Source organism: Lepidochelys olivacea (genome assembly GCF_965140295.1).
Source record: "Lepidochelys olivacea isolate rLepOli2 genome assembly, chromosome: 3".
Lineage (NCBI taxonomy): Eukaryota > Metazoa > Chordata > Testudines > Cheloniidae > Lepidochelys > Lepidochelys olivacea.
Window position 1 is genome coordinate 186,179,475 of NC_140413.1, and position 16,962 is coordinate 186,196,436.

General features: G+C 46.5%; 1 protein-coding gene across 1 annotated transcript in view; it reads left to right on the forward strand.

Annotated features, from left to right (window-relative positions):
• Window positions 1-16,962, forward strand: part of EML6 (EMAP like 6) — a 321,111-nt gene that overhangs the window by 193,197 nt on the left and 110,952 nt on the right. Inside the window, exons 22-24 of the mRNA XM_084624464.1 lie at window positions 8,057-8,198; window positions 10,311-10,463; window positions 10,754-10,885. Of these exons, the coding sequence (XP_084480590.1) occupies window positions 8,057-8,198; window positions 10,311-10,463; window positions 10,754-10,885 (427 nt within the window). The remainder of the gene's footprint in view (window positions 1-8,056; window positions 8,199-10,310; window positions 10,464-10,753; window positions 10,886-16,962) is intronic.

Here is a 16,962-nt window from a genome sequence, read left to right on the forward strand (position 1 = left end):
ATTTGATCCACTTTTTGGGAGTTTGAGCCACTTTTTAAAAATAAAACTTCAGTTAAAGTAGTCAAAAATGTTTCTTTTGTTTTATTTACATTCTATTTTATTAAATCATAGATATATCTAAAATTTCTAGTGTTTTTACAAAACATTATTTCTTATCTATATTACTGTTGTATGGAATTAGTTCCAGGCATGTAAAGCAATCTTGCAGTTTCTGCTACTTGTGTGATAGCCATAACAATATGGGGTATGAGCAGATGTATTTTGTACTTGAGTTTTAACCAGAACATTTGAAATTATAATTTTCTCATATATTTCTGCTCTGACAAATGCTAATGCGGTGTGATACTGAAACTGTATGAAAATAACCTGATTTCTGTGGTGAGTTCTGCTGATAAAAAAATATATATGTGGTGCCTGCATCTAGCATAATAAAGTGATATGGAAATAATTTTTATAATTTGTCATCCATACAAAATTACTGTTATATCAACTGAAGTACAAATAGAAAATATGTAAGATGTGACCATGATGGCCTGATGAACCAGTAAACTTTTGTTGTTTTAGTGGAGTTTTTTCATGTCTACAAAATGCAAATAGCTAAACTGGAATAATTCACAGTAATAAGAAATGAGCTGACCTTGTCCTTCAGTAGACTCATAGATTATAAGGGACCACTGTGATCATCTAGTTTGACCTCCTGCATAACACAGGCCATGGGACTTCCCCAAAATAATTCTTTTAGAAATACATCCAATCTTGATTTAAAAAGGGTCAGTGATGGATAATCCACCATGACCATTGGTAAGTAATTCCAAATGGTTGATGGTAATGGTCACTGTTAAAAATGTACACCTTATTTCCAATCTGAATTTGTCTAGCTTCAACTTCCAGCCACTGGATCATGTTATACCTTTCTCTATTAGACTGAGGAGAGAATATTAAAGATTTGATCTACATATATATACTGTGGCAAGTTGGCTGATGTTAGTATGGTGGGTCCTGCGCTTTTCTTGGTAGGGGGCTAAGATGCCACCCTTGCCCCTGCTCTTGGGATGCTGAGGTCCCCAATAGTAGCCTGGGAAGGTGGTAGAGAAGGGAAGCGGGGGAGGATCTGGATTTGCTCCTCACTCTGAGCCCCAGCCCCTCTCAATCCCTGCGGGTTCTTACCCTCTTCTGCCTTGGGTGGGGAACCTTCAGTCCTTAGATGTTGGGGGAGGAAGTCTCCCTCCCCTGTTGAGGCAGGGTCTCCCTTACTTCGGTTCTCTGGTTTTTCAAATCTTACAACACACCTCCAAGCTCCAGTCCTTTCTCCTTCCTCCTCCTCCCCTGACTGCCTGAAGCAGGGGGTTTTATTAGGTTCCTGACAGGGCTTAATTGACTACAGGTGCTCCAATTAACCTTTAGCAACCCTCCCTAGTCTACAGGGAACCACACCTTAATTAACCTAGGGTTTATATATTTCCCCTCTACCACTGCTCCCTGGCCCTCCTGTATCACATATCCCTCCCCACCCCCACCCCGCTCAACACCATGGGGTTGGGCTACTTGGGACGAGAAACAGTGTTGTCGTGACAGGCTGTCCGTGTTGCCATGTCGGCTTCTGGCTCTATGCTGTATCCGGAAGTGGAAATGCTGTAGGGATAGAAACCATCTAGTCACTCATGCATTCCTCTCCTTGTTTGTGTGCATCCAGTGGAGTGGGGTGTGGTCTGTCACAAGGGTGAACTGCCGCCCAATTAGGTAGTACCATAGAATCTCCATGGCCCATTTAACCGCTAAGCATTCTTTTTCTACTATGGCGTACCATTGCTCTCTGGGCAGGAGCTTTCGGCTAAGTTAAAGGATTGGGTGCTTCTCATCCCCCACCATCTGTCCTACCTCCAAGGCGTCTGTTTGTAGGATGAACTCCTTTTTGAAATCTGGGGCTATGAGCACTGGATGGCTGCAGAGGGCCGTCCTTAGGTCTGTGAAAGCTTCTTCTGCCGCTTTGGTCCACTTAACTATCTCTGGGCCCCGAGCTCTTATCAGGTCCGTCAGAGGTGCTGCCCTTGTGGCGAAGTGAGAGATGAACTGGCGATAGTACCCCACTATCCCTAAGAATGCTCTGACTTGCTTCTTGTGCATCGGGCGGGGCCATTCCTCTATTGTCTTCACTTTGTTCCATTGGGGCTTCACCAGGCCCCTTCCGACTACATACCCGCGATATCTGGCCTTGGCTAACCCTATTGCACATTTGGATGGGTTAGCGGTGAGGCCAGTCTGTCTAAGAGCATCCAGTACTGCTTCCACTTTCCCCAGGTGCGTCTCCCAGTCAGGGCTATGGATTACCACATCATCTAAATAGGCGGCTGCATACTTGCCATGGGGTCGAAGTAATCTATCCATCAATCATTGGAAAGTCACAGGGGCCCCATGGAGCCCAAAAAGGAGGACGGGGTATTGGAAAAGGCCATCGGGTGTAGAGAAAGCGGTTTTTTCCTTGGCGTCCTCAGCCAGGGGGATTTGCCAGTAGCCTTTTGTCAAATCCAAGGTGGTCAACTATCGGGCCTTGCCTAACTGATCCACCAGCTCATCAATACATGATATTGGGTAGTCATCGAATTGGAATACCTCATTTAACTTCCGGAAGTCATTACAAAACCTCAGGCTGCCATCAGGCTTGGGGACCAAGACAATAGGGCTGGACCACTGGCTGTGTGATTCCTCAATCACCCCAAATTCCAGCATCTTCTTTACTTCTGCCCTAATTTCTTCTCTTTTTGCCTCTGGTATGCGATATGGTTTTATCGTCACCCTTGCTCTGGGACAGGTGATGATATGGTGTTGGATCAGTGTTGTACGGCCTGGTTGTGTGGAGAACACGTCTTGGTTCCACTGGATCATGTCGACTACCTCTGTTCATTGTTCTGGGGCTAATTCGGGGGATATCTTTACCTGCCCTTGTGGGCCATCTGCCTGGGATGGAACCGGCAGGACGGCCAGGCACGTCTCCTGATCAAGCCAGGGTTTCAGTAAGTTGACGTGGTATATCTGCTCTGGCCTTCGGCAGTCTGCCTGCTTCACCTTATAATTCACCTCCCCAACGGCTTCCACGATCTCATAGGGTCCATGCCAACTGGCCAGGAGCTTATTTCTGTTGTTGGTACCAGCACCAGCACCCGTTCTCCTGGTTGAAATGTCTGTGTTTTTGCCTGACAATTGTAGTACTTGTGCTTTTTCCAAATGCTCTCGTACTGTGGGGGTCACTTGGGCTATTCGTTCTCTCATCTGGGCTATGTGTACAATGACGTTCTTCCCTGGGTTGGGTTGTTCCTCCCATTCCTCCTTCACGATGTCTAATATGACATGTGGGTGGCGTCCATACAGTAACTCGAAGGGGGAGGATCCAGTAGATTCATAGATTCTTAGATACTAAGGTCAGAAGGGACCATTATGATCATCTAGTCTGACCTCCTGCACAACGCAGGCCACAGAATCTCACCCACCCACTCCTGCAAAAAACCTCTCACCTATGTCTGAGCTATTGAAGTCCTCAAATCGTGGTTTAAAGACTTCAAGGAGCAGAGAATCCTCCAGCAAGTGACCTGTGCCCCATGCTACAGAGGAAGGCGAAAAACCTCCAGGGCCTCTTCCAATCTGCCCTGGAGGAAAATTCCTTCCTGATCCCAAATATGACGATCAGCTAAACCCTGAGCATATGGGCAAGATTCACCAGCCAGATACTACAGAAAATTCCTGGCCCTCCTGTATCACAATACTTACAAACTATAATCAAATTACCCCTTAATCTTCTCTTTGTTAAGCCAAATAGATTGAGCTCTTTGGGTCTATCACATTAGGGCATGTTGTCTTATCCTTTAATCATTCTTGTGGCTCTTCTCTGAACTCTCTCCAATTTATCAACATCCTTGTTGAATTGCGGGCACAGTATACCAGCAGTGGTCACACCAGCTCCAAATATAGAGGTAAAATAATCTGTCAACTCATACTCAAGATTCCTCTGTTTATGCATGTGAGAAAAATCACTGAAAAGGTACGAGAAAGAGGGAGGTAGCATGGAGTGCTCTTTACTATAGACCTGTCTCCTTTTAGCCAAATTAAAATTTTGGCTTCTCTTTCTGATATTTGACATAGGTCAAACAGAGCTCTTAATCTGTTCACCTCCAAATCCTCTCCCCCATCTCCTTTCTTGATCACTGTGGACATCACCACCATCCTGCCTGTCATTCAGGCCTGTAACTTGAGCAGCATCTAGTACTGGATAACTGTATCCAAACTGGAGGAAATCCAGAGAAGAGCAACAAAAATTATTAAAGGGATATAAAGATTGACTTATGAGAAAAAATTAAAAGAACGAAACAATGACTAATACCAGATCAGAATCCTGCAAAAGGCTTAACTTCCATAAACTTCATTGAGAAAGTTGCCTGTGTTAGGATCTCAGGATAGCACCCTAAAATGGATATAACTGTCTCCTGTACAAGTATCGAAGGGTGGAAGAGAGAGAATTTGTTTAGGATTGTACAAGGTTTACACCTAGTAGTGATGAGATTAAATGAAAGAAATCACAGAATCACAGAATATCAAGGTTGGAAGGGACCTCAGGAGATCATCTACTCCAACCCCCTGCTCAAAGCAGGACCAATCCCCATTTTTTGCCCCAGATCAACAGCCCCCTCAAGGATTGAACTCACAACCCTGGGTTTAGCAGGCCAATGCTCAAACTACTGAGCTATCCCACCCCCCAAATGTACATTTAGGCTGATTATCGGGGCGGGACCTGACAGTAAGTTCTCTTAGGGAATGTCTACACAAGCAGGGAGAACTGGAAGTCCTGGCACAGTCAAGGAATTAAGATGTGATTGGAATAACAGAGACTTGGTGGGGTAACTCACATGACTGGAGTATTGTCAGACGGATATAAACTGTTCAGAAAGGACAGGCAGGGCAGAAAAGGTGGGGGAGTTGCATTGTATGTAAGAGAGCAGTATGACTGCTCAGAGCTCTGGTATGAAACTGCAGAAAAACCTGAGAGTCTCTGGATTAAGTTTAGAAGTGTGAGCAACAAGGGTGATGTCATAGTGGGAGTCTGCTATAGACCACCGGACCAGGGGGATGAGGTGGATGAGGCTTTCTTCCGGCACTAACGGAAGTTACTAGATCGCAGGCCCTGGTTCTCATGGGAGACTTCAAACACCCTGATATCTGCTGGCAGAGCAATACAGCAGTGCACAGACAATCCAGGAAGTTTTTGGAAGGTGTAGGGGACAATTTCCTAGTGCAAGTGCTGGAGGAACCAACTAGGGGCAGAGCTCTTCTCGACCTGCTACTCACAAACTGGGAAGAATTAGTAGGGGAAGCAAAAGGGGAACCAGGGAGGCAGTGACCATGAGATGGTCAAGTACAGGATCCTGAGACAAGGAAGAAAGGAGAGCAGCAGAATACGGACTCTGGACTTCAGAAAAACAGACTTTGACTCTCTCATGGACCTGATGGGCAGGATCCCCTGGGAAAATAACATGAGGGGGAAAGGAGTCCAGGAGAGCTGGCTGTATTTTAGAGAATCCTTATTGAGGTTACAGGGACAAACCATCCCGATGTGTAGAAAGAATAGTAAATATGGCAGGTGACCAGCTAGGCTTAACAGTGAAATCCTTGCTGATCTTAAACACAAAAAAGAAGCTTACAGGAAGTGGAAGATTGGACAAATGACCAGGGAGGAGTATAAAAATATTGCTCAGGAATGCAGGAGTGAAACCAGTAAGGCCAAATCACACTTAGAATTGCAGATAGCAAGAGATGTTAAGAGTAACAAGAAGGGTTTCTTCAGGTATGTTAGCAACAAGAAGAAAGTCAAGGAAAGTGTGAACCCCTTACTGAATGAGGGAGGCAACCTAGTGACAGAGGATGTGGGAAAAGCTAATGTACTCGGTACCTTTTTTGCCTCTGTCTTCACGAACAAGGTCAGCTCCCAGACTACTGCACTGGGCAGCACAGTATGGGGAGGAGATGACCAGCCCTCTGTGGAAAAAGAAGTGGTTTGGGACTATTTAGAAAAGCTGGATGTGCACAAGTCCATGGGGCCGGATGCGCTGCATCCGAGAGTGCTAAAGGAGTTGGCGGATGTGTTTGCAGAGCCATTGGCCATTATCTTTGAAAACTCATGGCAATCGGGGGAAGTCCCAGATGACTGGAAAAAGGTTAATGTAGTGCCCATCTTTAAAAAAGGGAAGAAGGAGGATCCGGGAAACTATAGGCCAGTCAGCCTCACCTCAGTCCCTGGACAAGTCATGGAGCAAGTCCTCAAGGAATCAATTCTGAAGCACTTAGAGGAGAGGAAAGTGATCAGGAACAGTCAGCATGGATTCACCAAGGGCAAGTCATGCCTGACTAATCTAATTGCCTTTTATGACGAGATAACTGGCTCTGTGGATGAGAGGAAAGCAGTGGTTGTGTTATTCCTTGACTTTAGCAGAGATTTTGATAGAGTCTCCCACAGTTTTCTTGCCAGCAAGTTAAAGAAGTATGGGCTGGATGAATGGTCGATAAGGTGGATAGAAAGCTGACTAGATCGTCGGGCTCAGTGGGTAGTGATCAATGGCTCCATGTCTAGTTGGCAGCTGGTATCAAGCGAAGTGTGCCAAGGGTCGGTCCAGGGGGTTGGTTTTGTTCAATATCTTCATTAATGATCTGGAGGATGGCGTGGATTGCACTGTCAGCAAGTTTGCAGGTGACACTAACTAGGAGGAGAGGTAGATACGCTGGAGGGTAGGGATAGGATACAGAGGGCCCTAGACAAATTAGAGGATTGGGCCAAAAGAAATCTGATGAGGTTCAAAAAGGATAAGTGCAGAGTCCTGCACTTAGGACAGAAGAATCCCATGCACCGCTACAGACTAGGGATTGAATGGCTCGGCAGCAGTTCTGCAGAAAAGGACCTAGGGGTTACAGTGGACGAGAAGCTGGATATGAGTCAACAGTCTGCCCTTGTTGCCAAGAAGACCAATGGCATTTTGGGCTGTATAAGTAGGGGCATTGCCAGCAGATCGAGGGACGTGATCGTTCCCCTCTATTCGACATTGGTGAGGCCTCATCTGGACTACGGTGTCGAGTTTTGGGCCCCACACTACAAGAAGGATGTGGAAAAATGGAGAGAGTCCAGCGAAGGGCAACAAAAATGATTGGGGATCTGGAACACATGAGTTATGAGGAGAGTCTGAGGGAACTGGGATTGTTTAGTCTACGGAAGAGAAGAATGAGGAGGGATTTGATAGCTGCTTTCAACTACCTGAAAGGGGGTTCCAAAGAGGATAGATCTAGACTGTTCTCAGTCATAGCAGATGACAGAACAAGGAGTAATGGTCTCAAGTTTCAGTGGGGGAGGTTTAGATTGGATATTAGGAAAAACTTTTTCACTAGGAGGGTGGTGAAGCACTGGAATGGGTTACCTAGGGAGGTGGTGGAATCTCCTTCCTTAGAGGTTTTTAAGGTCAGGCTTGGCAAAGCCCTGGCTGGGATGATTTAGTTTGGGATTGATCCTGCTTGGAGCAGGGGGTTGGACTAGATGATCTTCTGAGGTCCCTTCCAACCCTGATATTCTATGATTCTATGATTGGGTTGGAGCTGGGGAGTGGGGGATGATTCCCTGCTTGAGGACACATATTTGTACTATTCTGATTGAGCTAGTGCACTAAAAATAGTGTAGTCACAGCAGCTTGAGCAGCGAGAGGGCCTAGCCACCCAGAATGCATGCCCATCAGAGACACTGAGAATGTATTTGGGGCAGCTTGTCCCTCAAGTTGCCATGGCTGCATTTTTAGCCCACTAGCTTCATCAGTGTGTATGTGTGTCTCCTTGTGCTGGGAATTTATATCTCCATCTTGAAGTGTAGACATATCCTTCCTTAGAATGAGAAACATCTTCTGAAGGAGGTGGTGGAAGCCCTGTTATCTGAGACATTTAAAAGATTAGACAGCAGTAGAAAATGCACTAGCAGGGGGTGGCCTACAGACATTAAAAGGTGTTATCCATCCTTAACTTCTATGACTTTCCTTAGGGGCATATGGAAGGAGAAGTGTGGGGTTTGGCAGCTCACCCTCTCTTGCCTATCTGTGCAACGGTGAGTGATGATAAAACACTGAGACTCTGGGAACTTTCCTCACAACACCGCATGTTAGCAGTGAGGAAACTCAAAAAAGGTAATTTTTTCCTTTGACTGTAAATACTGCAAGAGTAATAATACTGCACTGCATTTGTATAGTGCCTTCCATCCATGTCTCTCAATGCACTCTGCAGAGATAAATGAATTAAGTCTTTAATATCCCTACTAGGTTGATAGGGAATAGGAGGATAGGAGAGAATCTGGGACACAGAAGGGGTGATGTCCCTGACATAAAGCAGGTATGTGGCAAACAAGGGAAAAGAACCCATTTCCCCTGACTCTACAAGTCCTATGTTTTAACCATAAAATCATTCTCCCTCCCTAAGGACATTTTAAAGCCCACAAATTGTGTGTTTATTGTTCTGCTTTAAAAAGTTTTCTTACCAAGTTACAGACAAGATGATTTTCCATGTGATAAAAAGTAGTCAGGATCAGGATCCAGTGGCAATGTGAACTTTATATTTTATTCCCCCACTTCAACTTCTGGGCAGCTGGTCAATTATGGACTACATAGAGCAGTGAGTAACTGTTGAAGGGGTGCCTCCTGAAAATTCCAACTTCTATTTCATTTGTAGATTCCTTCAGGAATTTTTATTTTATTTTATTTAAAACTAAAGGCTTGATTTTTAGTGACAGACCAGAAGTGCAGGAACTCTAATTGGCTGAGAGAAAGTAGAGTCACTATCAGTATGCTTTAGTGAGGCAAACTGAGGGTGAATCAGATCTGCTGTATAGGACATTGTGGTCAGAATTAATACTGGGAGAAAAGTTGATAGTGGGAGGTTCTAGGCATATGGTTTTGCCCCACCAAAGTGGAACCATCACAAGGTCATAAACCAAAGGAGTTTTCATATGTGGGGCACAGTGTCTCTGAAAGATTTGCATGGTCAGGTGAGTCAGAATGGCTCCTTGGATTTTCATTCTGGATTTCCATTTTTATGTTAATCCTAGTTCTTCTTGTTTTGGCTGTATTTATAGCATAACTAGACTGTGTTATTCATGCTTTTAGATAATGTAACCCCCTTCCAAGACTGATATTTCTGTGGCCGCTTTATCCTTTGTCAGTTTGAAGATTTAAAATACAGAGTGAATTCCCATGGAAATCCAGGAAAGCAGTTTGTAGTTCTACTTTCATATGATATTTTTGTTTTAACAAATAACAGTTATGAAGTTAGGCTGTCTCACTAAGGTTAGGAGGGTATGATCCCCCTGAGCTGGCCAGAAAAGCTGCCCCCGTCCCTGCTCTGCTCCCGCTCCACCTCTTCCCACCCCTGCTCCACCTCAGCCCCGCCCCCACTTCATTCCTTCCCCTGAACTACGTCCTGAGGGACTGCAGGAGGGGTCGGGCATGCCCTGCACTCATGGGGCGGCAGGAAGTGAAGCGACCCGGCCCCAGCCAGCTCTGCTCTGCCGGCTCCCAGCCATGCCGCCGGTGAGTGCCTGGGGGTGGTTTCCCCCTGCCCCCCAAGTCCCAAGCCTGGGAGCCAGGAAAGCAGAGCAAAGCTGGCTGGGGCTGGGTCACTCTACTTCCCGCCGCCCCTTGAGTGTGGGGTCAGGTCCGCCCTGCAATCACCGGGTGGCCGGAAGTGGAGTGAGCCGGCCCCAACCCACTCCGCTCCACCAGCTTGTGTTGGGGGGCGGTTCCCCCCCTGCTCCCCAAGCCTGCTCTTGCCCTGCCCCCCCTAGACCTTGGGGGACCCCCCCCGTCCCCACGGAGACCTGGGGCCAGCCCCCACCCCACACCACAATGTCTAGGGACAGCCCTCGACAGAGGTGTGATTGCAGTTCACCTAGACATACCCATGGTAACTTTAATCTACCTAGCACAACTACAAATAGTAGTGAAGATGTGGCAGCATGGATTCCAGCATAGGCTATTAACGTGAGTGTGTATGAATATACAGCCTGTGCCGTGGTCTGTGCCACCATGTCTTCACCGCTCTGTTTAGCTGTACTAGCTAGATTAAAGGTAGTGTCAGTATGCCAACATGATCTGCAATCACACCTCTGATTGCGTGTAAACATATCCTAAAAAATGATTAATTTATAGACTTTTTCTGTGGGGAGACCTTCTAGCTGTAGATTATTGCTGGTTTCCTCAGTCCAAAATTATAAACAGTAAGGTGTTTCTTTTGAATTTCTTTTCCAGGTGGAAGATGCTGTGCCTTTTCTCCTGATGGGAAAGCCTTGGCTGTAGGGTTGAATGATGGGAGTTTTCTGGTAGTGAATGCTGATACTGTTGAAGATCTGGTCTCTTTCCACCACAGAAAGGAAATGATCTCTGATATCAAATTTTCACGAGGTGCAGTCAAAGGATAAAATAAGTTGTTTGTTGTTTTTGTTTTCAATAAAAAACCTAAAATGGAATGTTAAGAGTGCAAATTTGTTTTACATGTGAACCATGGCTGTTAGATATTTTTCATTCTGATATGTTTGTACAGAGTCTAGCACAATGGGCCCCTAATCCAGACTGAGGTGTTTGAGTACTACTGCAATAGAAATAAGTAATAATAATAATATTAATTAATAATAATAATAATATCAAGAATATTCACAAATACTTTAGTTAACTTGGATGTCTTTCTTTTACAGACTCAGGAAAATATCTGGCAGTGGCTTCCCATGATAATTTTGTAGATATTTACAATGTGCTTACCAGCAAAAGAGTTGGCATCTGCAAAGGTGCATCTAGCTATATCACACACATTGACTGGGACTCAAGAGGTAAAATCTTTGACCAAATATGTGAATTGAAATGCCTGTAATTACAGTAAAAGTAAATGTCAAATGTGTGCCTGTTCCAGTTATGCTATAGAAAAACTGCCTCATAATATCCCTTTGTTCCACCAAAAATGCTCTTATACATCACACATCCCAACTGCAATTCATTTTTATTGATGGAATGCATACTTACATACAACATCTGTGCTGAAGATTGTGGTACTTAGAACATCTAACTACAATGTCACTCATGAATGTAATGTTGCTCTTTTTCTTTACCTGATGCTCTGTGGTTGCATGCTAGCAACATATAACACGTATCTATTCCACCTCTCATTACTTATTTCCTTTCTTCTTCTGTTCACTGAGCACTACGTGGCATTTATAGTGATGAAGCCAGTCAGAGAGCATTACCAAAATCAAACCATACTGTGATACAAGTAGCCTCATTTTCTTAGTCTTTTTCAAATGTAGATATAATTTTCCATGGATATGCCACTTTTAGTTCCGTCTCCTTGTGTGAAATTATAATGAGGATTTGCTGTATTTAACAAGTAATTACAAAAATGTTTGCCTATTATACTGAAATATTTTAATATTTCACAATGGCAAATTTTATGAATTTTAGCTACATGCAGTTGCACAGTCCAAAGCTGGTTAAACATAACCTTCTTCAACTCTATCTGTTGAACAGTCTTCTGGTAATCGAGCGTCATGTTTCATAATACTGTACAGCTCTAACTTTCTGAAAGGTTTAAAAAAAAACCCAAGTTTTGAATAAGTAAGGAAGCAAAGACTGGTATGCATTCCTGTCTATGGGGATTTCTGACTGGGGGAAATTTCCGATGTAAGCAGTGTCAGGATGAGCTCCACCCTGACATCTGGTGGTGAGGTGTGGCAAGTTGTGGAAAAGAACTTCAGGGGCCATGTCATTTGCATAGGCACACTGCCCAAATGGTCACTTTGGCTGCTGTGGGATCCCCAGTGTCTCTGTTATTGGGGCAGGAAGAATAAATTGTTATTACCCTGATTATGGGAACTGTGCTTGGAACTGTACTTAGCCTTTTGTTATGATGGAGGGACTCACCATCAACTAAGTGGCACTCGCTAGGCAAGGGTCATGAGTTTCAAAACTCTGTGAATTGAGAGAGGCTGGGGACAAGTATTAATACTTGGTGGCATGGGCCCCTTGGTGAGGGTCTTACATGCTAATTGCACTTCCTCGTCTCTCCACTGTGGAATATCAGAGCTAATTTTGATTTCATTAGAAGTCTGGTTACAGGCTGCTGAGCTCACTTTGGGCTAACAGTGCACCAGCACTGAGGCTCCCCTACTACAAGCTGAATTCACCAAAAAGCTGAACTGCCTAAGAGCTGAAATCACTGAGCGTTGTGTTAAGTAGTGGGGGAGCCTGAAGATATATTGTGGAGCAGTTCGCGGGATGGCTGGAGTGCCTTGTGGACAGGCTGGTGGAGCAGTTCGTAGGATGGCGGGAGCTGCTGGTGGGACGTGGAGCAGTTTGTGGACCGGCTGGTGGAGCAGTTCGTGGGACAGCGGGAGCTGCTTGTGGGCCGTGGAGCGAAGGAGTTCGTGGGGCGGCTGGCGGAGCGGAGCGAAGCCTATGGAGCTGTGGGGCGGTCAGCTTCAGATCATGTAAGGTGCCTCTTACCCCCGTCCCATCTCCACCCAGGTTGGGAGGTAAACCTCCTCAGATAAACTTTCGAACTCTGGGGCTGCCCTGACCAGGGACAGAGACTTTTGGGTCATTGGACTTTTGGGACTTTGGGTGATTTGGGGTTGCTGGACTCAAGAACCAAAGGGAAAGGGGCATGCCCCAATGTGCTTGGGGTGGGTTTTTTTTTGCTCCTGGGTTGTGTTATAAATCCTGTTGGTGGTGTTTCCCCAACATAATGCCACATTGTTTCTCTCTGTTATTAAAAGGCTTTTTGCTACACTCAGACTATGTGCTTGCGAGAGGGGAAGTATTGCCTCTTGGAGGCACCCAGCGGTGGTGGTATATATTTGTCCCAGGTCACTGGGTGGGGGCTTGAGCCGGTTTGCATTGTGTTATTGGAATGGATCCCTTAGATATTGAACCCGGCCCTTGTTGCTGCCAATTCTGACGGGAAGAAGGGTTACACCAACAAAAGGAGTAGTACATTAAATAATTTGATCACAGTCATCCAGGAGAATGTGCTGACCTACCAGTTTAAAAAGACTTAAGTATGATTATTGTTTATTTAGTCCTCTAATTTTTTAGGAAGTTTTTTTGCCCTTTTCTCTCTCTCTCTTACCTGGCATCCAACTGACCTGTGCTCCTGTCAGGGTTCCTTCCCCACTCTGAACTCTAGGGTACAGATATGGGGACCCACATGGAAGACCCCCTAAGCTTATTCTTACTAGCTTAGGTTAACGACTTCCCCAAGGTACAAACTTTGCCTTCTCCTTGAACAGTATGCTGCTGCCACCAAGCGTTTTAAACAAAGAACAGAGAAAGAGCCCACTTGGAGATGTCTTTCCCCAAAATATCCCCCCAAGTCCTACACACCACCTTTCCTGGGGAGGCTTGAGAATAATATCCTAAGCAATTTGTTAAAAAATCATCAAAGACCCAAACCCCTGGATCTTGGAACAATGGGAAAATCAGTCAGGTTCTTAAAAGAAGGATTTTATTTAAAAAAAAAGAAAGGTAAAAATCATCTCTGTAAAATCAGGATGGAAAATACTTTACAGGATATTCAGATTCAAAACACAGAGGTTCCCCCTCTGGGCAAAACCTTAAAGTTACAGAAAACAGGAATAAACCTCCCTCTTAACACAGGGAAAATTCACATAAAACAAAAGATAAACAAATCCGCCTTGCCAGGCTTACTTATACTGGTTGCAATATTGGAGATTTGGATTAGGATGGGTTGGAGAAAATGGATTTCTGTCTGGCCTCTCTCAGTCCCAAGAGAGAACAAACACGTAAACAAAGAGCACAAAACAAAAGCCTTCCTTTCCCCAAGATTTGAAAGTATCTTGTCCCCTTATTGGTCATTTGGGTCAGGTGCCAGCCAGGTTAGCTGAGCTTCTTAACCCTTCACAGGTAACAGGATGTTGCCTCTGGCCAGGAGGGATTTTATAGCACTGTATACAGAAAGGTGGTTACCCTTCCCTTTATATTTATGACAGCTCCTGATCAAGGAGGGCTGGATACCCCTCTTTTAGAAGCCTGCTATTGTTACTTCTGATTTGATTGGATGAGGCTGATGCAGTCTGAAAGTGAGGGACTTCTGATCTTATCATATAAGCATTCAGGTTCTGAATTATGACACTATCATATAAGCATGGTAGATGCCAATATACTCTCCAGTTTTAAACCTGCTTTCATGATCAGCTCTTGAATCCTTAAATATTAGAATCCCTTCAATTAAGTCAATTCCAAACAGTTATTAGTTCTTGAGCTACCTCTTCCTCTTTCTAACTTCTCCAGTCCGCTAACTGGATCGATTTACTTTAAAATATTTCACTTTCTGACTCTTTTATACATGTGCTTTGTACAGTACCAGACACCCTCCTCAGTACTTGAGGCTCAGGGATGAGAGTAAAACAAAAGCATTACAATAAGCTTCTCTTTGATCTTATTTTAATATTAAAGAACATGTACAAGTTTGCAAGTTATCCAGCATACCAGTTATGTCACACCAATTCTCTGTCAAGAGCAACAACTACTGAACATTTTCCCACTTTGAGGGATATGTCTGACATAAGGGGAAGTGAAAAAAAAAGTGTGTGTGAGTCCTTTTCATAGTGTGACAAAGTTCCTGCTCTACCTTGGTGGGTCTTGCGCTTATTGGCGGATTTGCTCGCCTTGGAGCTTCACGGCAGCCCTCAGCTTGGCCGTTTTTCTGAACCCACAGTCCAGGTCGACTCCTCCTGTGTCTGACCAGGAGTTGGGAGGATTTGGGGGGAACCCGGGCCCGTCCTCTACTCCGGGTTCCAGCCCAGGGCCCTGTGGAATGCGGCTGTCTAGAGTGCCTCCTGGAACAGCTATGCGACAGCTACAACTCCCTGGGCTACTTCCCCATGGCCTCCTCCCAACACCGTCTTTATCCTCACCATAGGACCTTCCTCCTGGTGTCTGATAATGCTTGTACACCTCAGTCCTCCAATACTCCGCGTTCTCACTCTCAGCTCCTAGTGCCTCTTGCTTCCAACTCCTCACACGCACACCACAAACTGAAGTGAGCGCCTTTTTAAAACCCAGGTGCCCTGATTAGCCTGCCTTAATTGAGTCTAGCAGCTTCTTGATTGGCTGCAGGTGTTCTAATCAGCCTATCTTAATTGTCTCCAGAAGGTTCCTGATTGTTCTGGAACCTTCCCTGTTGGGAAACGGAACGTCCCTCGCTTCCTCCCCAGCTATCTGCTTTCTATTCTTTCCTAAAGCCCCCTGGCCTGGATTTTTCTTACTTTTTGACCCTGCTTCAGTTCCCCCCTGCCCCAACCGGGCCAGACGCTTTTTCTTTGTTTTGTTTTTTTTTTGCTGTTTTTCTGCTGCCGTTCAAGTGCTGGTCAGTTGCCAGCTTGCTGCCAGCCCCCCCCCCCCATGCCTGCCCTCGGACGCTGCTACTGCTTTAGTTGAAACCCCCGGGGTGGGGGAGAGGACTGCCGACCCGCTCCCCGGAGGAGGGGGGTGGAAGCCCCCAGACTCAGCCGTTTTGCTGTTATTTCTGAACCCGTACTGAGCTAAGAAGATTCTTCTTATTTCTGCAACATTCCTGGCCTGCTGAAAGCCTCATTACAAAGCTGGAAGAGAAGATAGCCGACAGAAAAAATCACCCAGGGAAGCTACGAACCATCGTGGAGGGGGCCGTAAGACTGAGTAACTTTTGAATTGTACTCTCGTGTGGGGGGAGTTTGACTGTGTTTTAACTGCGTTTGTAGGGGCACAGGGGGTGTAGCATGGAGCCGCCCCCCGATCTATCGGTGCCCCCCCAACATTATTACAACCGTCACGGCCCGCCCCGCTGTCCGTCCCTGCTGGCAATTTGCCATCTACCTCTGGATTCAGCTGCTTTCCCTGAATTCCACTGTCTGGACCGGAAACAACAGCTGACCAAACGAGACTCTTTGGACAAACACACGTCTGTCCACGTCCCCCCCCCCAGACTTTTTACCCCACAGTTTGCCCCTATTACCGGACCCCAACTCCTGTTTCCTCCCCTGTCCAGTCCGACCCATTTGGCACCCCCACCCTCCCACCTGCAGCCCAGTAGGGAGGAGTGGTTAATCTGCTTCCCCCTCCCCCCTCCTCCTTCTGGTGTCTCCCCGTCTCTCCCTGCTCACAATGACGGGGAATGAGAGGGGTGAGGCCCCTCTAACAACCTCAGTTGCCCCTCCCCCACCTACCCCCCTGCCCAAGCCCTCCCCCACTGCTGCCAAAACACCTGCCACCGCCACCGCTGGGGCATTGGCAGCAGGAAGCACCGGGGTGACTACTGCCACTGCTACGCCCACCGCCCCCCCAGATTCTAGGAAAACCCCCCCAGTTGGCCGGAAAGACCAGGGTGTGAAGAAAGGAAAGGGCCCCGTTAAAACCACCAGGACCTCCATGGCAGCGGCTGCCCCCACCACTGTGGCCTCGTTATCGACCATGGCGTCCCTCCCTGCTGTTCCCTCCACCAGCTCTGCGAACGTCCCTTTCCCGGCCCCCAGGACGTATGCCCGGGCGGTGGTAGCCCCCCGCACACCTGCCGCCTCATCATCTCGCCCACCCACCGCCTCCGCTACCATCAATAGCGGCCGGGGCCCCTTTCCCACCATGACCAGGAAGCACGGCGTCCGTTGCCTCCTGGTGCCCGCCTCACCCCTCGTGGAGACATATGTGCAGGCGTTGGCGAGGGTGGTAGGACCCACGGCTATTGTGGTGGCCTCCAAAATGTACGGGAAGGTTGTCTTTTTCTTAGCATCGGAGGCTGCCACCCAGGAGGTGGTGGAGAAGGGCCTGGCGGTGGGGGGGGTGTTTGTCCCCCTGGAGCCGCTAGAGGACCTGGGCGTTTTCCTAGTCCTCACCTCTGTCCCTCCCTTTCTACCCAATG